We start from the raw sequence: 20,152 nt of genomic DNA, 5'->3' as shown, positions 1-20,152 counted from the left end.
AAATAGAGAATTTAGAGGTTAAAAAGTTAAAATAGTACAATGAAAATAGAGAATTTAGAGGTTAAAAAGTCTTTGAAGTATATATAGTTGTGTTTCGTGGTAGAGATTATATCAACCATTAGAGTAGATAGTGATTTATAATTATTTTCATCATAAAATTTAATTTTATTGTCAACAAATTTGTACAAATATATGTTTTAGTTATTGAATTTTTTTTTTTCCTTTTAATTAGTCCAAAATTGTAAAAAAAATAAAAAAAATAAAAAAAAGATAGTTCAGTTTTTCTTTAAATTAATTTGATTATTTTAAATTAGTGAGAGAGAAAGAAAAATACACGTGTATGGAGCCGAAATACTGAGAGAAGCCAACTGAGATAGATCATTTTGCAGCTCACAGCTTGCAATAATCGAGTCCACCGACAACCACAAGCATTAGGTTCGAAGCTACCGACAATTCCCGGTGTCTCTCAGTACAGCCTGTCAACAGCAAAAACAATTTATTTTTCATCTTTTTCTGTAATTAAATTATTACTTATCCTTCCACCTCGACAGCAACAGTTCAACTAAACCTTCCACGTGTAACGAACTCATTGGCTAGCTTTTCAAAAGTCAACTAACGACCTAAATTTTCGCTCTCCACCCAATGATCTCTCGACACGTCACCAATTACGAAAGTATCCAAAATTCCCGTGGCTTACCGAGCCGACTGGAGCCGACTGGAAACCAGTCGATCCGGTAGCGAGTAAGGGACCCCAGAGACGGAAATTTTTTATTAAAAAAAGAAGAAAAAAAAGACAAAAAGGGAATTATAAAATAGTAATGAGACGATAAAGAGCAGCTGGTTCCGAGTAAAGCTAGATACAGATGGCGTACTGAATGGGCGAAGATTTGAGGGAAAAAAATCCATCTCTTCTTCTCATTCGGGCCTTCTAATCCTCTTGAGATCTGCTTCTGGTTCGGAATCTGAAGGAATTCCGACAAGATGGAAGCAAATGCGGGCCTGGTGGCTGGATCTTACAAGAGGAATGAGCTTGTTCGGATTCGCCACGATTCCGATAGTGGGGTTAGTCTTCACTGACATTCAATTCATCAACATTTAATTCCATCTTCTAACACTTTATTTTGTTTCTCGTTCTTGATTTTATGATCTTAGTCACTTGTGTGGTGTGTTGATCTGTGAAGTAGAAGTTCAGATGTGGGTTTTTTTCTTCCTCTTCGCGTTTGCGATCTTGTTTTTCTAGTGAATTTGGAACTGATTGCTACTTATTTGATCATATAGAACTAGATCCCTTATGCTTTTTCTACCCTAGAAAATGTGGATCCGAGTGTTGATTTGATACTTATTGATGATTGAGCTTAATCTCCAATGTCTTAGCGGATGATGGACAATCGGTTGCTTTCTTTCCTTCATTATTTGGATTTTCGCGTTCGGGGTTTCGATTTACACTTATGGCAGTTTGGTTCTTATTTGGCACTTTTCCCCTTCACTTCTTTGTTGTTTTTCTTTTGATGGTTCATCAATCTTTGTCATTATTGACTTCATGTTTCAGTACTGTTATAGAGCTCGACTTGATTTGCTAGTGCTTCTTGTGAAAGTGCCATAGATCTGCTTTTGTATCTCTTAGATGAGATCTGTACATTATTTTGCATTTTGTTCTTAGTCATGGCCTCTGACATTGTGATTTATCCATTCTTGTTTGGACGATGCAGCCTAAACCTCTGAAGAATATGAACAGCCAAACATGTCAAATATGTTGTGACACAGTTGGTCTTACGGCCTCTGGTGACGTCTTTGTTGCTTGCAATGAATGTGCGTTTCCCGTTTGTCGTCCGTGTTACGAGTACGAGAGAAAAGACGGGAACCAGTCTTGCCCTCAGTGCAAGACTAGATACAAGAGGCACAAAGGTTTGATTGAGTTTTCATGTGTCCTTTCTGATAAATTTGAGTATAAAACACTCAATGATCTGTCATTTCGTTTCAGGGAGTCCTCGTGTCGATGGTGATGATGATGAAGATGATGTGGATGACATTGAGAATGAGTTTAATTACGTCCAAGGAAGTAGCAAAACAAAACGACATTGGCAAGGGGAAGATGCTGAACTATCGACCTCTGCAAGACATGAATCTCAACAGCCTATACCACTTCTTACCAATGGCCAATCAGTAAGAATTTATCAATTCCATAATGCATTTGGATATGTTGAGTTTTACATTCATGGTTTAACATTTTGCTTCTTTAGGTTTCGGGCGAAATTCCTTGTGCTACCCCTGACAATCAATCGGTGCGAACCACATCTGGTCCTCTGGGTCCTCCAGATAAGCATATGCACTCACATCCATATGTCGACCCACGGCAGCCAGGTATGAAGAAGCTGGAATTTTTCATGATCTTTGAGGAAGCATTTTTTGTTGCTTTGGGTTTGAACTAATGGCTTTTTTTGTTCATATCACAGTTCCTGTGAGAATTGTAGACCCATCAAAGGATCTGAATTCTTATGGCCTTGGGAATGTTGACTGGAAGGAAAGAGTGGAAGGTTGGAAACTGAAACAAGACAAAAACATGATGCAGATGACAAGTAGGTACACTGAAGGGAAGGGGGACATGGAGGGCACTGGGTCAAATGGAGAAGAACTTCAAATGTAAGTACTTCACTTATTTATTTATTTCTTTACTTAAATGTCAGTGATGCTAATTTTGTTGACTTCATTTATTTATTTTACAGGGCCGATGATGCTAGACAACCTCTGAGTCGTGTCGTTCCTATTCCATCTTCTCACTTGACCCCGTATCGTGTTGTGATCATACTCCGACTTATTATTCTGGGCTTCTTCTTACAGTACCGTTTGACTCACCCTGTGAAGGATGCATACCCATTGTGGTTAACATCAGTTATTTGTGAAGTTTGGTTTGCCCTTTCCTGGCTTCTGGATCAGTTTCCAAAATGGTCTCCTGTCAATCGCGAGACCTACCTTGAGAGACTCGCGCTAAGGTCGGTATAGTTTTTCTGCATATGGTCGAATCAAATGGGTTTGGTTTGGAAGATCAATGACAATTAGTTCTACTATTAAGTTGATCAATTGTTGCCTTCACCGTGCAGATACGATCGTGAAGGAGAACCATCACAGTTAGCTCCTGTTGATGTCTTTGTTAGTACGGTGGATCCACTCAAAGAGCCTCCACTTATCACAGCAAACACTGTGCTTTCCATACTTTCTGTGGACTATCCAGTGGACAAAGTCTCCTGCTATGTATCGGATGACGGTTCAGCAATGCTTACTTTTGAATCCCTCTCTGAAACTGCAGAATTTGCCAGGAAGTGGGTGCCCTTTTGCAAGAAGTTCAATATTGAGCCAAGGGCCCCTGAGTTTTATTTTGCCCAAAAAATTGACTATTTAAAAGACAAGATTCAACCTTCCTTTGTCAAAGAGCGACGATCAATGAAAGTAAGAAAACCATACAAATGACGATTTCATAATCTCGTAGTTGTGTCCATTGTTTGATATGCACTTTCTTTTGTAGCACGGGTTCTTCATTTAGCTTTCGAATTACATTTAGTCGTCTAATTTTGGAAGGCCAAAGATGGATAAATAATTTTTAATCTTCTGATACACATGAAAAGTTAATGTGTTGTTTCGCAGAGAGAGTATGAAGAATTCAAGGTTCGGATCAATGCGCTTGTTGCCAAAGCACAAAAGATGCCTGAGGAAGGTTGGACCATGCAGGATGGAACGCCATGGCCAGGAAACAATCCCAGGGATCATCCTGGAATGATACAGGTTTCCCAAGCATTCAAATTGTTTGTTTTGACACTTTTGAATCCTTTTTCGAGGGGTAATATTGATATTGTGTATGTTCAAATGCAGGTTTTCTTAGGCCACAGTGGAGGTCTTGATACTGATGGCAATGAACTACCACGACTTGTTTATGTTTCTCGTGAAAAACGACCAGGCTTCCAGCACCACAAGAAAGCAGGAGCCATGAATGCACTGGTCAGTCATTTTTCTTTGATGATAAAAGATAAAAGAAATTAACAAAATTATTAGTTATAAGAAGAAATTGACTTATAATAAGTTCATTTTTGTGGTTTTCTGTGATTATTTAATGATTTGATTTCATCTTATTGCAGATCCGAGTTTCTGCTGTGCTTACTAATGGAGCATATCTTTTGAATGTCGATTGTGATCACTACTTCAACAACAGCAAGGCTCTCAAGGAAGCCATGTGTTTCATGATGGATCCTGCGTATGGGAAGAAAACATGTTATGTACAATTCCCACAACGTTTCGATGGCATTGATTTGCACGATCGATATGCCAATCGCAACATTGTCTTTTTCGACGTAGGCTATTTTACCTGTCATCAAGCATTTCAATCATATATCTCCTTGTAATTTTGTTGCTTTTGGTTTTTTCCTTGTTACTTGTCGTTGACGTTGTATTCAATCTTGCTATACTTTTCAGATAAACTTGAAGGGGTTAGATGGCCTCCAGGGTCCGGTCTATGTGGGAACGGGTTGTTGTTTCAATCGACAAGCTTTATATGGTTATGATCCGGTTCTGACCGAGGCAGATTTGGAACCAAATATTATCATTAAGAGTTGTTGTGGTTCAAGAAAGAAGGGCAGGAACAAGAAGTACATAGACAAAAAGAGAGCTGCAAAGAGGACTGAGTCTACCATTCCTATCTTTAATATGGAAGATATCGAGGAAGGCGTTGAAGGTAGGTTTTCCTCAAAGAACTCACTCTTTATTCTATAAAACAGAATGTTCACCTTATTTGCTGTGGCTTTCAGGTTATGATGATGAGAGGTCGCTCCTGATGTCTCAGAAGAGTTTAGAGAAGCGCTTTGGCCAATCTCCAGTTTTCATTGCAGCCACTTTCATGGAAATGGGAGGTATTCCACCTTCAACCAATCCTGCAACTCTTCTAAAAGAAGCAATTCATGTCATCAGTTGTGGGTATGAAGATAAGACAGAATGGGGCAAAGAGGTTAGTTGCTACGAGCAATTCATGTCGTCCACCCGTGTTCTTAAGAGAGCTTCAAAGATGATGAACTCGGATCTAACACCTGGTTTTTTTTTTTTTTTTTTGCTTTTAGATTGGGTGGATCTATGGTTCTGTGACAGAAGATATTTTGACTGGGTTTAAGATGCATGCTCGTGGGTGGATATCGATTTACTGCATGCCTCCACGCCCGGCGTTCAAGGGATCTGCTCCTATCAATCTTTCTGATCGTTTAAACCAGGTGCTTCGATGGGCATTGGGTTCCATAGAAATCTTGCTCAGCAGGCATTGTCCTATCTGGTATGGCTACAATGGAAGGCTAAAGCTTTTGGAGAGAATAGCATACATCAATACTATCGTTTACCCTATCACCTCAATTCCACTGATTGCATACTGTATGCTTCCTGCGTTTTGTCTTTTGACTGGAAAGTTCATCATTCCTGAGGTAATTTGGTAGTTTCTATCTTTGAAACTAAAGCTTGATCATTTGTTTTATCTGATCTACTAAATGTGGGACTCCATAAATTTCGATAGTATGCGTAACAATGATGATAATCGATATCCTGTAACTTGTGATGAGATAACGATTCCATTTTCCAATTTAAAGTAACGTGTTGTTTTCATTACCTAACTTGCAGATAAGCAACTTTGCCAGTATGTGGTTCATTCTCCTTTTCGTCTCTATCTTTGCAACGGGTATTCTCGAACTCAGATGGAGTGGGGTTAGCATTGAAGACTGGTGGAGGAACGAACAATTTTGGGTCATTGGTGGAACTTCAGCTCATCTGTTCGCCGTCTTCCAGGGTCTCTTAAAGGTTCTTGCTGGAATCGATACGAACTTCACTGTGACGTCAAAGGCCAACGATGAAGATGGGGATTTTGCAGAGCTTTATGTGTTCAAATGGACTTCTCTCCTCATCCCTCCCACCACTGTCCTTATTATGAATATGGTTGGTATAGTGGCAGGTGTTTCGTATGCCATTAACAGTGGCTACCAGTCTTGGGGCCCTCTCTTTGGTAAGCTGTTCTTTGCATTGTGGGTTATTGTCCATTTATATCCTTTCCTAAAGGGTTTACTAGGAAGGCAAAACCGTACACCTACCATTGTCATTGTCTGGTCCATTCTCCTCGCTTCCATTTTCTCCTTGCTCTGGGTGCGAATCGATCCATTCACCTCGGCTGCGACCAAGGCTGCCAATGGTCAATGTGGTGTCAATTGCTAGACAGTTACATCATAGTTTTGTCCCGTGGTATGGCGACGTTCCTGTGAATATGACAAGAAACAAATCAAGGCATTGTGAAGAGCCCCCAGGAATGAACCAATTTGAGGATAATGAGAAAAGGATGACCTTTACACCAGAATTTGTAGGTGTGTATTGAAGTTGTATTGGTATGTTATAATATTATTGTGCATTATTGTGAAGTCTCATTTGTTTAATGGAAATAGATAAAGGAATTATTTATATCAGGAGAGTTTGTATGAACAAACCGTCAATGATTTTCTTTGTTCTTTTTTCTAAATGTTTCCGAATTATTATGACAGTGAAATTATAATTTAAATACTTCCTCGTGTTCAAGGATTCAATATCACAGTTTTTCAGCCACAGAAATCTATTCTATCTAGCATGGATAATTTCAACTATTTCAGATATATCCTAGTGTTCATATAGGTGAGGAATGATATAACAAATCAAATGTACCCTTGTTCCTCGGTTCCGAGAAAGAGAATTGAATTCTCTCAAACCTAATATACTGTTGTAGCGTTGATTCACGCTTTTTATCTGAAAAGATGGAAGACGTGTCGGTTAAAAAGAAATCAATTTCACACTATAAGAACCATAAAGTAAACATAATACTAAATGTTTATAGAAGGAAATTGATGCAAATCATTCTAAAACTTCTCTTTCACCAAATTCTAATGCATTTATGAACAATAACAAATCTCTTAGCACTGGGAAGATGCAAAGTTCTTCAAGACACCAAAAAAACCGAGGTGGGTTTTGGTATTCTTCTCCAATTTTGCGCCAAAGTTTGATGTAAAAGGTTACCTTTTCTAATTTTCATCATCTTTGTCTACGAGAATTCTCTTGCAAGCTTCATAACACATGAACGAAATACCTGCATTGGGTACCAGCTTGATGCAGCTGGGGCCAAGCCCTTTATATAACCCCTGAATGCCTTCCCTTTCAAGTATGCTTACCAGCGCATGAATTACATTCTTGTAGACTTGTCTTCCACTGAGGGCCCCAACCTGCATCTGCTTGCGAGCTACTTCCAGTGGGAACGTCGCACTGCTCGAAATGGCACCCGCAGCTGATCCGATTAAAAGGGTTTGAATATTGCCAATTTTTTCTTGCTTAAAGATCTTCCGATAGGCTTTTCGCAACGTGTCGTAAGCAAAGTAATTGGCTGCAGAATATGGGATCACTCCAATCAAACTGGGAGTGAGGCCTCTGTAGAATTCTGCAGGCCCCTTCTCTTTAAGTATCTTAATGAAAGCATCTAATAGACCATCATAAACCCCTCTCTGCAAGAATTAGCAAGCGTTGAGGTTTCGTGACGTTTAAGAACGAAAAATGTTGTTTCAGTTCACTAATATTTTCGAGCTACCTGTATGGTTAATCGGGTTTTGAGCAATTCAAGGGGGTATGTGCAGAGGGTTGCACTAACTCCAGCACAGGCTCCAGCAACTAATGAAGCAGGGATTGGAATTTTTGGTTCTTCCCCTGGTCTGGGTGATAGGTTCTTGTTGACTGTATCAAAAGCAAAAAGCTGCAGAAAGAACAGCAGAGGAATCTGTAAGCACTGAAATGAATATGAAAAGCAGTTTTCACATCAAATCCTTCCTCTTAACCCAAAAAAAAAAAACCCCTCAACCCAACCCAAACCCGGACCATGTTCGTTTCGGTCAACCCAAAGTTTTTGTCGCATGAATTCGAAATTGAACCAAACCGAACCAGTTCGGGTTCAGAAAAATGAACCCCACCCAACCCAAAATGCTAATTCAACCCAACCCAACCCAACCCTTATAATTTGAGTTGGATTGGTCCGAGTTGTCGGGTTGAATGTACACCCTTAATCTCACGGAAAAATGGAAAATTCTACATAGATGAGTTTCAAACACAAAACAGGCTTTGAAGCATAACAAATTAAATTCAATCTTCTATAGATTATATCATCTAATGGAAGTACAAGAACGATAATCACGACAAACCGTATTTGTCGAACTCAAATCATCAACCATGGCCATTTTTCAGCTAGTTTCCATACTCGACTTTAAACAAAAAGGATTCTTGAAGCATGTCTATTAACGAATGTATGACAATTCAACCCCATAAGCTTATGGATCCAGTTTCTATAGAATTAGACAGGAGGTCTTAAGTTTGAATTCCTACAACAATTTCCTCCTTCAATTCATATTAATGGTTACAGATCAGATCTTGTGAATCACAAAATATTCAGCAAACAGAAGGATGGGAACATCAACAATTTACAAAAGGATTAAGTTCAACCTGGTACTCATTTGACAAGATCCAAAGAACAATTCTAATAAGAAATTACCCAACAGGGAACATCCACACACAAACGAGTAGACAAGAAAAATGAAGAAATCAAGGAACTCTAACACTTGCAGAAAGAGAAAGAGAGAACCAATTCAATAAAATACAGAGCAAATTCAAAAGCAAAACATTAAAGCACGAGAATTAGAGTGTCAAGTACCTCAATGGCCTTGCTGGGTGCGACTCGAATAACATTAACCAAGTTGCCCCTAAACAATCCCTTCCATCCGTCATTCTTCATAATATCATTGAACACCTCTGTGACAGAGTGCCCACTGCTACCCACCATCAAATGAGTTCTTATAGTCTCCAATGGCGCTACACAAGTGTTTGACACCGTCCCAGCAATTGCACCACTTATCAATCTCCGCAGTGAAGGATTTTGAACCCTTATTCTCAATTGAAAACCAGCCTTCTTCTTCTTCTTCGTTTTGTTTTTCACTACACCTTCCTCAATAGTAACAGCCTCAGCAGAAGGCACATATTTCATACACAAATTGGTGTAAAGAGGGTTAGTGTCATCCTGGGCGCAGGAGTTAGAAGAATTGGGTGAGATGCCGAATCCGACTCCCATCTGACCGACACTGGCAAATAAGCCTCCGGGGTGGAAGTGGCCTTCGTGGATACTCCATTGGGAGCCCAAATCAAAGACTGAGAACAACCCATCTCGCTTATAGGCTAAAACCTGAGATCCCCTCTGACCCATCGCTCAGGATTCACAACCAACGAAAGGCAACACTATAGGCTAAACAGAATACGATCAAACAGTAGGCAACCAGCCATGAGAGGAGCCCGAGAAATGAATAGAAGGCTCTGATTCAATCAAGATATGCATTTAACTGCAAATTTGAATTCAAACAAGAGAGAACATGTGGCAGCAACTTCAACAAAGGAGAGAGAGAGAGAGAGAGAGAGAGAGAGAGAGAGAGAGGAATCTCCCTCCGTTGCCCGCCGACCCTCCGATCACTTGGGTTTGGGAACCTTTTTTGAAGTTGGAAGCTTGATTTATACGTAGATTAAATAATTGGATTGATTCTTCCATGTTTGGGCAGAGTGGTTTGGTTTGAAAAGTTAGGGTTTTATCATAGACGATGTGCGTTGTACAAACATATTATAGAATAAGGTGGCTAACACGTGTATACATAATTCAACCACCAAAGCGCCATTCCTACCAGAAACAATCAACAAATGCCCAAACAGTTCACATTAATTTATTTTTAATTTTAATTTTCTACTTTCAATTACAAACACAAAAGTCATACTTTAAAGCAAAATAAATAAAGTCAAAAGACTGTAGAGTATTAGCTTTTAATAAATAAATAAAATTAAGTTAAATTGATCTCTAAACTCTCTGAGACAAAATTCAAATTTACATCTAACATACCAGTCAGTTTTTTTTAAAAAAAAAAATCAATTTAATAAAAAAAACATATTAAATACACTTCAAAAATTTTAATTAAACTTTAACCATAAATTTTGGAGGTAATAGTATAATTGGCTTAATTTAGAACCACCCTGACCAATGGTCCATCAAGTCATCATTGGTCACGCACGTGGACAATTCACAATGGCCTAGACAACTAAAATCGCCCTCAACTATTTAAAACAAACTAACGAAATTTCCCAATAGTATAAGACTACGGTTGAGATATATTATTTATAGAATATATCTTAGATATTATATCTTAATATTTTTTAATATTCTTTAATTTGATTTAGAGTATATTTATTTTATTATCAATATTTAATTATTTATATTTTCCTCTATCCTATTTTTTTCAAAAGATATCAATATCAACGAGAATACACACCTTCCCAATTCTATTTCTATTTCTATTTCTCATTCTTAACAACTACCTACTATAAAATAATATTAAACTCTTTAATTATTTTTAAAATGAAAAATCACCGAGTGATTGGCTGGGTCATTTGAAATGGAAAATATTAATTAGTGTAACAATATATATAAAAGAACGCATGATTTACAAATATGGAAATAAAACACCTAAGAGCATCTCCAATAACAATGGAAGTACTTCCAAGCTTAAAATGATTTTAAAAGACAGTCTACATAGTTATATCAACTCTATCAACCGTAGACCAAATTTTAACTTTCAAGACCAACTTTATACTTTAACATAGGAAGAAAAAATTGAAAACCTTTTAGGCGGTACAAGAAAGAGTTAAATAAAAACTAATTCATAACACTAAGAGTACTTTAATTTTAATATATAACAATTTATTTTTTTATGTTCAAGAGACTGAAGTGTTTTTTAACCGTTAAATAAAAACTTCATAGCATCTGATATGGTAAGTAATGTCGTAGGGAGGCCTAGAAAGCTTCCAACTTCGAACTCAAAAACATGGCTCCTCACTTCTACTAACATTTTATAAGTATGTATTCTAAACATATCATTCAACCGATCGCATTGCAATCGGATTTTTTAAAGAATTCAACACATGAAATTCCCAATCTGCATGTGGGAGATCAAACAAAAAGGAATCTTACCAAGAATCTTTTAACTTGGGTATTAAAGACAAAGAAGTTGCAGGTTTAGCTCAATACATAATCAATTGACTAGAGGTGAAAAGATATAACATTATGAATGAGTAGGAAGAGGGGAATGATGGCAGTAAGCATTCTTTAAAGTATATGAAGTTATTATCTTCTTTTTAATACTACCTAATGGGATTTTTTAAATTTTGAATTCCCTTATATTGTTCTGTTCGGTTATTATAACAGGCCTCAGATGCAATAGAATAGTCAGCTCTAGAGAATTAAATATATGATATATATATTTTAATCTGGATGGAGAGGGCGCTCTCTCTATCTCTCTCTCTCTTCCCCCTACTTATCCCAAATGAGAGAGAATTTGAGCAGTGGACGAGTACCTTATAAAGTCATGATGATTGCTGAAAATGGAACCTGGCTGCTGAATCAACTAATGATTCTGGTTCTCGTCTTTGGAAATATGGATGAAGGTTTCGCACTCCCTCCAAGTATAAAGGTGTTTGCATCTCAATCAATCGAGAAACCTATAAAACGAACAGAACTATGTGACCAACAAAAGATTTTCATTTTTGTAATATATATAGTTTTCCAAAGCTCACCGTGTTGAAATGGACACAGATGTTACCGTACAATTAATAATGTGATTGAAATAACTTGAGAATAAAGGATTTTTAAACAAAACTGGACCTTTTTGTAGTTTTCAAAACTTGGCTGAGTGTATATAAGCTTAATTTTCAAAAAAAATAAAAGTAAAAATAAAATGAAAAAAAAAAAAAGAATCATAATACTCAGAGCATTCTACCAAGTACTAAACGAACTTGTTGGTTTGAGTAAATACTGTTTGCAAATCATACAAGAACCATTATAGAAACTAAGGAGACAAGAAACTTACAGCTCGACGGAATGCAAACATCTCTTCTTGACCAGATAGCATTGACACAATTGCAGTTGGAGCACCTACTGATCCTACATTGCCCTCCACTAGGACGTTTCGACGAAGCTTTCCCCCTTCTGCCTCTGTTTCAAACTGAAAACTGCAACCAGAAATACAAAGTTTATAGCATAGTTGCAAAACCTAGATTGATGCTCAAAAGATAGAATCAATTTCAAAGTTAGTAATCTATGAACTGAATGATGTGGGTCGATCTAACTACTAAGCAAGGAAATCAAAATGATCCAACAATATGCATATACGCTCATAAAAGACCTAGATATCCGCATGCAAGACTCAAATCTGTCTCATTCTAAGGTTCAGAACAGAAGCAGCATAAGGTTGGTGTAGTGGTACTCAGTATACTTGGTCTTCTTCAACCTCTTCAAAAGGCTTAGAAAGATATACAGTTAGTTTTCCTTGACTTTTCCTTGACCTACCGCTCCCTTGACTTTTTCTGAAAAAATCTCTTATTCTTTCTAAACAAACAGATGAAACACACCAAAAATGGGTCTTGTAGCATTAAACCAAAATATTTTTGCCTACCCTAGGAAGACATGTTCTTAAAGTGCTTCCACGAAATTGCAAAATGACTGGACACTGGAGGAAAGGACAAAGCAAATTCAATATTACTTATGATTGATACTAAATATTTACTCAACGCAATCGGTTTGCCAAACTCTTCAACCCGTTGTTCATTTCAAAAATAAGTAAGCATACTCAAGCATGAAATGAAATCACGATTGAAGTATATACTTGACAATGTCATATCAATGTACTTGAACTGAAGTTGGAATTTCCACTTTTGACAATGTCATATCAATGTACTTGAACTGAAGTTGGAAAATTCACTTAAAAGTGGAAACATCTAAAAATGGAGATGGTACATGAGCATTCACATTCTTAGAGCTTCTCCGAAAAAAAAAAAAAAAAAAAAAAAAAAAATCAACCCAAACACAAGAGGAACAATTACCTCTCCAAATCAAAAAGAGCACCCTCTTCCGTGCCCTGGAATAAGTCCTCAATTGATGTAGCTGCCAAGCAAAATAGGCAGCAATGGTGATTGTATAACTCATCAATGAGAGTGATGAACCGCCGGGCCTGAGAAAAGGTAATTTACTAAGCTTAAAATGAGGGAAAATGGAGGGCAGCAAGAAAGATATTCAATTTTACACTTCACACATGTCGAAGGCCGTAGGGAGCAACATTCATTTAATACGCGTGTAAATTACCAAGGGTATGTAGCCAGTACAATATGCACACTTAAATTGCATTTAGCCACTTAGGCTGGTAACATTTGCCTGATTGAAATTTGAAGGTTCACTAAGATCACAGCACAAATATTGAAAGAAAATACTTTCTCATACCTTGTCACGAATGCGCATGCTCATCATTGGGATGTCAGATATGAAGACAGTGTGATAGTTTTTGGCTAGGGCAATATAATCTGCAGCACCTACCTAAGGAAAAAGAAAATCTTCCAATTGGCGCCAATCATAAAAAGGTATCAAAGTTAGAGAAGAGACTAGAATAGCAGCTCCAAGGAAAAACATCAAAGTGACTTATCTGCCAAATTTTGTTAATGTTTTATGTGTCATAACAGATAATGTGATTTCTATCTAAAGTTTTTAACCAAATGCTTTTAACTACGTATTTTGTTGTATTCAAGCTTCCAAAAGAAAGGCACCGTAGCAAGATTCTCACATTATTTAAGGATTGTCGATTTCCAGTAGCATTGTAAACATGTTGATCAAGGATGACACTCCAATTTTTCATTAAGTGCATACACGAGTTACAACCTTCAAATACCTCTCAAAGTGCAAATGTCTAAATTAATCTATCTTTTCTCGAGATAGGAATGCACTTTTCTCGAGATAGGAATGCATTGGTTCAAGAGATGAAGAAAGCCTCATAAAGTCAAAATTTTCAGCGTCATAAAGAGCTCTGGCAAAATTGATAAGCCAACAACTAATTTCCATGGACCAGCAATCCTCCATATTAGAGCATTTTGTACTAAAGCTATCTCTTTTAGGATTTTTCTAAAGGTACCAAACCTTTCCCTTTTTACATTGACCTACAAGAAAACCCTTCACCAAGACCTTATCTTAAAAGATTTTCTAATTGGTACCACTTCTTCCACCATCAGGCTACAAGGCCACGCAACTAATAAAGGTCAGGAGTTTTGACCAACATAAGAGATGGACTTCCCACGTACAACATTCAGCATGACGTTAAAAAGAAAAGATATAATTGTACTAACAATTGATGGAGATGTCCACCAATGTATAAAACGGTGTTAACTATCAATTGTACATCATTACATATGACTCACAAAAAACACACCATTGTGCTAATAGTAGAAAGACAAGCATGATACCGGTTGACCACAGAGAAAATCAAATGCAAATCGTGCCACTCCGTTGCAGCTTTCTGACACCTCCAATTTTCTGATTGATATACATACAATTGGTAAAGCATCCTCAATGAACACATTTGAGTTAAGTTTAGTCAGTACCTTCCAAACATCACAGGAATAGTCTCAGAGGTGATTTTTCCTCCCAATTGGCTGGTGATTTCGACCCACATCTTTTCAAATTTTCCCACTGAAGTGCAATCTGAAGGCCAGAAATAATGCACCTACATGTGCATTCAACGATAAATGAATAAAAATCTGAACCACTGAAGGAAAGAAATTGCAACCAATAAATGATTTGTAACATCTCACACTGCCCATGTCTGGTGTTAAAACCATCAAGTGCACCGATGTCAAAATGATTGATCAATAAGGACAATAATCGCAAGTCACATGCTCAAAAAATTCAAAGATTGAAAAGTCACCCAAAAGGGTGAGATATGATGGTAAGAGAGACAACTATCATAATGGGAAACATCAAAATACACGAGTGGATGAGAAGGCATCGGTTCCCTCAGTCGGTAGCCAATACAAAACATTGACCACTCTCTCACAAGTCATAATCTATAACACAAACATGGTTTGCCATGAACCAACCAACTCAACATTCTCAAAAATAGGAAAGGAAGATGTAAAAATACAATATAAAAAGATGCACATGATTAACGAAAACATATATTAAGAACATAGGAAAAACATAAGCGATTAAAAATAGGAAAAGAGAATTCAAAATCAAATATATCCATACAATTATAAGGTTAAAATAGATATGCTGTTTTTCATTTAAAAAATTCACTATAATTTAAGTATCCAAGAAGTTTCGGGGAATTCAATTCATATCTAAAGTGCTTGTGCTTTATAAGTCATGATTATGATAGCATAACTTTGTGTCATGATATTAAGCAAGTAACTAAAGATAAATTGGGTTGGACAGGAAATTGCGTTTTCAAAATTCCAATTGATGTAAACGCTCCAGGTGGAAATATTCATGTGGGTAAGATGTACACTCAACAACAGATACTTCAAAATTGTATGTGTAGTTTTTCCTCGAATACCTTGTTACAGTGTTAATAATCTCACCTGGTCAAAAGACCTTTGGGCTATAAAGCGCCGGTAATCAATCTCACTGCCAATAAGAACAAATGCACAATGCTCCTCCAGTTTGGTGACAAACTTTTGGAAGATATCCTTCTGCATGCCATCCTGGATAAACAAAATCCGTCTAACACAATCAAGATGATGAATTTCATATACAAGTTCACTGTATACCTTCTTGTTGATTGTTTAAGCGGTTTATTTTGAATTTTCTCCTTAACATTCTGCTAATGTTCTGCCACAGGGTCCCTTTTGATAATTATGGTTTCCTACTGTTTAGATCCCATCGTTCAATTAGTAGCTCTGATGAGGATAAAAAATGGCCACTTTAAGAAGGTACTAATTCCATGGTAATAAATTGATTAAAAAATAATATGTTAGAAGTTGCTCGCTCAAAGTACCCTTTATTGTTCAGAGAATCACTCATTAGAAGAGTTGATCTAATAATATTTTAGCTTCCAAGTCTAAAACTTCGAGATGCAGACCAGTTTATCTTTCCATGCCCTCAAAGTACTAAAAATGTTTTGGGGCACTTGGCTGCATCAAAGAGTCAATTTCATCGGAATAAAAACTTAGTCAAACCTGATCACATTGTAAATCTGAATACCAGACTTCACCAGCCAGAAAGATTAAAAATTAAAAAACATGTAAATTTAAAAATTCTAATGACCAGCTAGTGTATCTTCTCTCCTTCAACATTTCAATTAGAATGGTACCTGGTTCAAGTCCTTTGGAGCTCGATTGCTGGTGGCTACAAGAACTGTTCCAGTACTCAACAATCTGCTTACAATTCCAGATAAGGCTACAATAGCAAATACATCAACTGTCTGAAAGAGAAAGCAGAATAACCCAATAAATTAAAATCATGAATAGAATAGAATCATTGGTAGCGAATTTCAAACTGTTTGCTTACACAAAACGTGCATGAACAGAACTCAGATATCAGCAAAAAAAAAAAAAAAAAAAAAAAACAACCTTTTTTCCATGATAAACACCTCATCTTTCACTCCAAATTTTCAAAACTCTAGTTTTCCTAAGTTAGCCCCCATAGTTTCAAAATCCTAGTTCTCAGACTTTCACATCAATATGCATGACACGCTATTATTTATATGTTATCTTGACTGTATCAGGAATAGTACAATGATGAAGCAAACATAACAGTAAGAATTTTCCCTTAGTTTCTTTTCATTTACCTGTATCTCATCGAAGCAAAGAATGCTAGCTCCTACTTGACCTGCTTGTTGATCAACCAGAAATTTATCAGCAACAGCAGGAAGAATGTTTTTCATCTGTACCTCTTGCTTGTATTTTTCTTCTGCTGCAACCCACTCCTTCACTTTTGTATCGAAAGGGAGATTCATAATCCAACTCGAGATGCTTGATTGTGAAGATTTCTCCCTCACTTGATTTTTCCATATATTGTGCATATCTTCATTAATTTTAAGCATAGCCTGCCATATAATGGAGTAAACTTGAATACCAATACCAATCTGGAAAAAAGAAGGCATTATCTCTGAAACAGTAAAGCTTAACACAATTGTTGAAATAGATTGTTAATGTTTAGTCAAACGTCTCAAATTTTCCAAACTAAAATAAACCCTCACCTCATGGAAATGGTACCTTTGACGATGTTTAACAATTCCTTCAGTAGCATTGTAAAACATATCCATAAGCATAGTCTTCCCTGGATTATTAGAAATTAGTTCAGCAAATCAGAATTAAGTTAATTGTAAAATTACAAGCATAAATCACAGTGATAGTCAGATTATAAGCATAAATCAATGTGTAGTGGTAACTAATGTCCAAGCTTGCCATATAAAATTTTATCGTGGTCAGAAACTTACCACTTCCAACATTGCCATATATGTACAGTCCTCTAGGAGCATGTGGAGCAGAAGGACAACGACCGACAAGTGAATCCAACTTCCTCTCTCGGTTAAGGTATGAAACCCACTTACCAACTCCAGGTTCAATATTTTCAGAAGATTTCCTAAGGTAAAAATAAATAAATACTTGCAAAGATCAGATTCTACAAAGTTTATCACAATCAGAAGCATAAATGGTACTGCTGAAGATTTTAAGCTCGGAAAGGTGACTGTGAAAAGGAGTGTGCCTAACCGAAACATCAGTGTTTCAGCAAGTTTGCTTCGGCGCCTGTTTACTGATGTCCATACATCTCCCTGTTGTTTAGACTCGGCTTCCTCCATTAAAAGTCTGCGTCTCTCGTTCTCCCTACTCTGCTTCCAATTAGCTAGTTTTACCTTAAAAGTACAAGTGCCTTAGTATTAGGTTTCAAGCTATTTGTAAGAATAAAAGCATATCTGACATTCGGATCATTATAGTAATATCAATTCCAATTAGTACATGATACTCTTCCATATCCTTTTCATATTGCTCCAATCTTCCAAGCAAACTCTCCAATTCGGAAGCCACTCTCTCTTGAAAAGGATCATGCTGTAGCTCCCCTCGCTCAACTAGATGCTTATACTGGCTTAATAGCCCTGCAAGAAGGAATTTCATATTACAAGTCTGAAATACAGATGCGGCCAAGACTACGGTATCACGGAATCCAAAGCGCCTACACTATATAAATATGGATCATACACAAACTCGTATAGCTCAAAATAAGCAGCAAGTTCGAATCCGAGAAAATGAGATCGATCAATGCAATGCTTTAACGTCAAATGTATCATAGAGAACAGAAATCAAACAAAAGGAGCATCAGCGATCAAAGAGATACCAAATCACGATCAGAAATACGACGCATAAAGCCAGGAATTCACTCTCTCATGAATCATTAGCCAGTAACCATCACAACAACACTGTACTGTGCATAAGCTAGAGAATGAACCTCCACACGCATACACTACATCCTAATTTCATACTCAACATTATAAAATGCACACATATAATGCGAATAGCAATGTGATAAAGACCTGGAGACTTCGCAGACGAAGAGAGGAATCGAACACTAAGCGGATCAACGCCGAGCTTCGAAGATTGTTGACGAGTGAACCTCAGCGACAATAGCGAATAAATTGTTGAAGTCGAAGGTCCTCTTTTCATCTTCGAATCACAATTTCTTCTCCTTCTTCGTCTCGAAGTAAAGCGTGTAGTTTCTGCAAGAAGAAAGCGTTGCAATTTCCAGAACCGAGAGCGCCAAATCGTTGATGCACCAAAACTGCAAACTGCAACGAAAATGGAAAGTAGCGACTTGTTCTTCCCGCTAACCAGCCACGTGTTGGCAACAGGGTAATTACCGCGCGAAGATGACGTGGATAGAAATATCACCGTTGGATAACTAGAAACTAGAAGGAAATAAATCGTACGGTCCTTAATGGGACATCATCCTTTCATGTTTGAAGATACGAGTTCGATGAGTCTTCCCTTTTAATCTCCCATCTTGCAATGTTTTTCTAATGTTTTTTATATTTTAAAAAAATATATTCATTTTAAATCATTTTTAATTGATCATTTCTATAAAAAAATATATATATATAAATTATTCTCGTAAATTCAATAAAACATTATGAGAAAATTTTAATATAACGGCGTATCAACATAATTTTTTTAAGAAATTAATTTTTTTAATATTACAACATAGTTTTCGACACGTTAAAAAAATCAATATACTAACTCAAATAAATGGAAATAAGAAAGTGGAGCGAGAGATAGATAATTTTCATTTCCATTTAGTTAACGAGGATAAATCTCTATCGACTCATAATTGAAAGATAAAAACCGTGATTAAGACATTTATGTCTTTGAGTAAAATGTCGTAGGTTTGAGAGAACCAAAATTAAAAGTTTAAGACTAAAACCGATAGATTAAAGAAAAACCAATTTCCGAACCGGGAAAGAAAAAAAAAAAGGGTAAAATGGTAATTTCATTTCTCGGTATATTATAAGATTTTAAAAGACTAGAAATTAGGATTGTCCAAAAAAGGCAATAAAGGTATACTTTTATAAGGCATTGGATGGGAGGGATGACTTGGTTTTTGGTGCTGAAATTAAGGATAAAATTGAACATACCCATGTTCACTGAATGTTCCAGGTCATGAGCTTGGTTTTTGGTGCTGATATTAGGGATGGCTTGGTTGGAGGTCATTGGTTTAATGACATTTGTCAAGCTTCTCATTTACTCGCCGTTACCCGTTACCTAACAAAAAGTTGACAGTACTCGATTTCGATTAAATCGTCGTACTACGAAATCAAAAACATTCTCGATTGGTTGGAACTTAAAAAAATCAATAGGAAAATATTGACTAAATTACGAAAAAATGCTTGCAATATTACACTTTTATAAACGTTTTGAAACTATCCGCTCGTAATGTTCTTACAAACATCTATCGAACAAACATCTATCCAGGTCCCAACTCTTCAACGGGTTTCTACTCTAAGTATAGTTTTACAAAAAGTCAAGAGTAACAAAATAACATTGCAAGTTTTCGTGCCGTGTCATAGCTAAAAAAAGATTTGTCCAAGTTTCTTCGTTCGTGTGCCTAAGTTAAGTTACATCTTCGTAGGTTCGAGAATATACCTATTCATCAAGTCTGAGGTTCGTATCTATGAATAGAATGGAAAGGTTGGAACAAAAGATATTTTGAAAATGCCATTTCTCCACAATATCCAGAAGG

The 20,152-nt window shown here is 36.7% G+C and overlaps 3 protein-coding genes across 4 annotated transcripts; 1 reads left to right on the top strand and 2 right to left on the bottom strand.

Annotated features, from left to right (window-relative positions):
- Nucleotides 1-821: 821 nt before the first annotated feature.
- Nucleotides 822-6,567, top strand: LOC111796837 (cellulose synthase A catalytic subunit 1 [UDP-forming]). 2 transcript variants are annotated; one of them, XM_023679612.2, is made up of 14 exons: nt 823-1,062; nt 1,710-1,905; nt 1,982-2,163; nt 2,241-2,361; nt 2,454-2,640; nt 2,724-2,990; nt 3,099-3,444; nt 3,640-3,777; nt 3,865-3,990; nt 4,128-4,340; nt 4,462-4,720; nt 4,794-4,990; nt 5,100-5,450; nt 5,644-6,567. In XM_023679612.2, the coding sequence occupies exons 1-14, from the start codon at nt 982-984 to the stop codon at nt 6,226-6,228; spliced, it is 3,249 nt and encodes a 1,082-aa protein (XP_023535380.1). In that variant the 5' UTR covers nt 823-981; the 3' UTR covers nt 6,229-6,567. The 2 variants fall into 2 exon arrangements, with proteins under 2 accessions (XP_086980643.1, XP_023535380.1); XM_087124517.1 differs by having other exon boundaries at nt 822-1,062; nt 3,640-3,990.
- Nucleotides 6,568-6,810: 243 nt separating this feature from the next.
- LOC111796838 (adenine nucleotide transporter BT1, chloroplastic/mitochondrial) lies at nt 6,811-9,704 on the bottom strand. The gene is made up of 3 exons (XM_023679613.2): nt 8,726-9,704; nt 7,616-7,777; nt 6,811-7,532 (listed from the first exon to the last, which is right to left on the bottom strand). The coding sequence occupies exons 1-3, from the start codon at nt 9,269-9,271 to the stop codon at nt 7,059-7,061; spliced, it is 1,182 nt and encodes a 393-aa protein (XP_023535381.2). The 5' UTR covers nt 9,272-9,704; the 3' UTR covers nt 6,811-7,058.
- A 1,209-nt stretch (nt 9,705-10,913) lies between these two features.
- On the bottom strand, nt 10,914-18,729 carry LOC111797570 (AFG1-like ATPase family protein). The gene is made up of 14 exons (XM_023680616.2): nt 18,453-18,729; nt 17,881-18,017; nt 17,635-17,777; nt 17,361-17,506; nt 17,121-17,200; nt 16,710-16,967; nt 16,233-16,343; nt 15,502-15,624; nt 14,524-14,645; nt 14,386-14,455; nt 13,376-13,468; nt 12,982-13,109; nt 11,970-12,111; nt 10,914-11,601 (listed from the first exon to the last, which is right to left on the bottom strand). The coding sequence occupies exons 1-14, from the start codon at nt 18,580-18,582 to the stop codon at nt 11,467-11,469; spliced, it is 1,818 nt and encodes a 605-aa protein (XP_023536384.2). The 5' UTR covers nt 18,583-18,729; the 3' UTR covers nt 10,914-11,466.
- Nucleotides 18,730-20,152: the final 1,423 nt, after the last annotated feature.

Source organism: Cucurbita pepo, chromosome 6 (genome assembly GCF_057944985.1).
Source record: "Cucurbita pepo subsp. pepo isolate OVF chromosome 6, ASM5794498v1, whole genome shotgun sequence".
NCBI lineage: Eukaryota > Viridiplantae > Streptophyta > Magnoliopsida > Cucurbitales > Cucurbitaceae > Cucurbita > Cucurbita pepo.
This window is presented reverse-complemented; position numbering and strand designations above follow the sequence as displayed.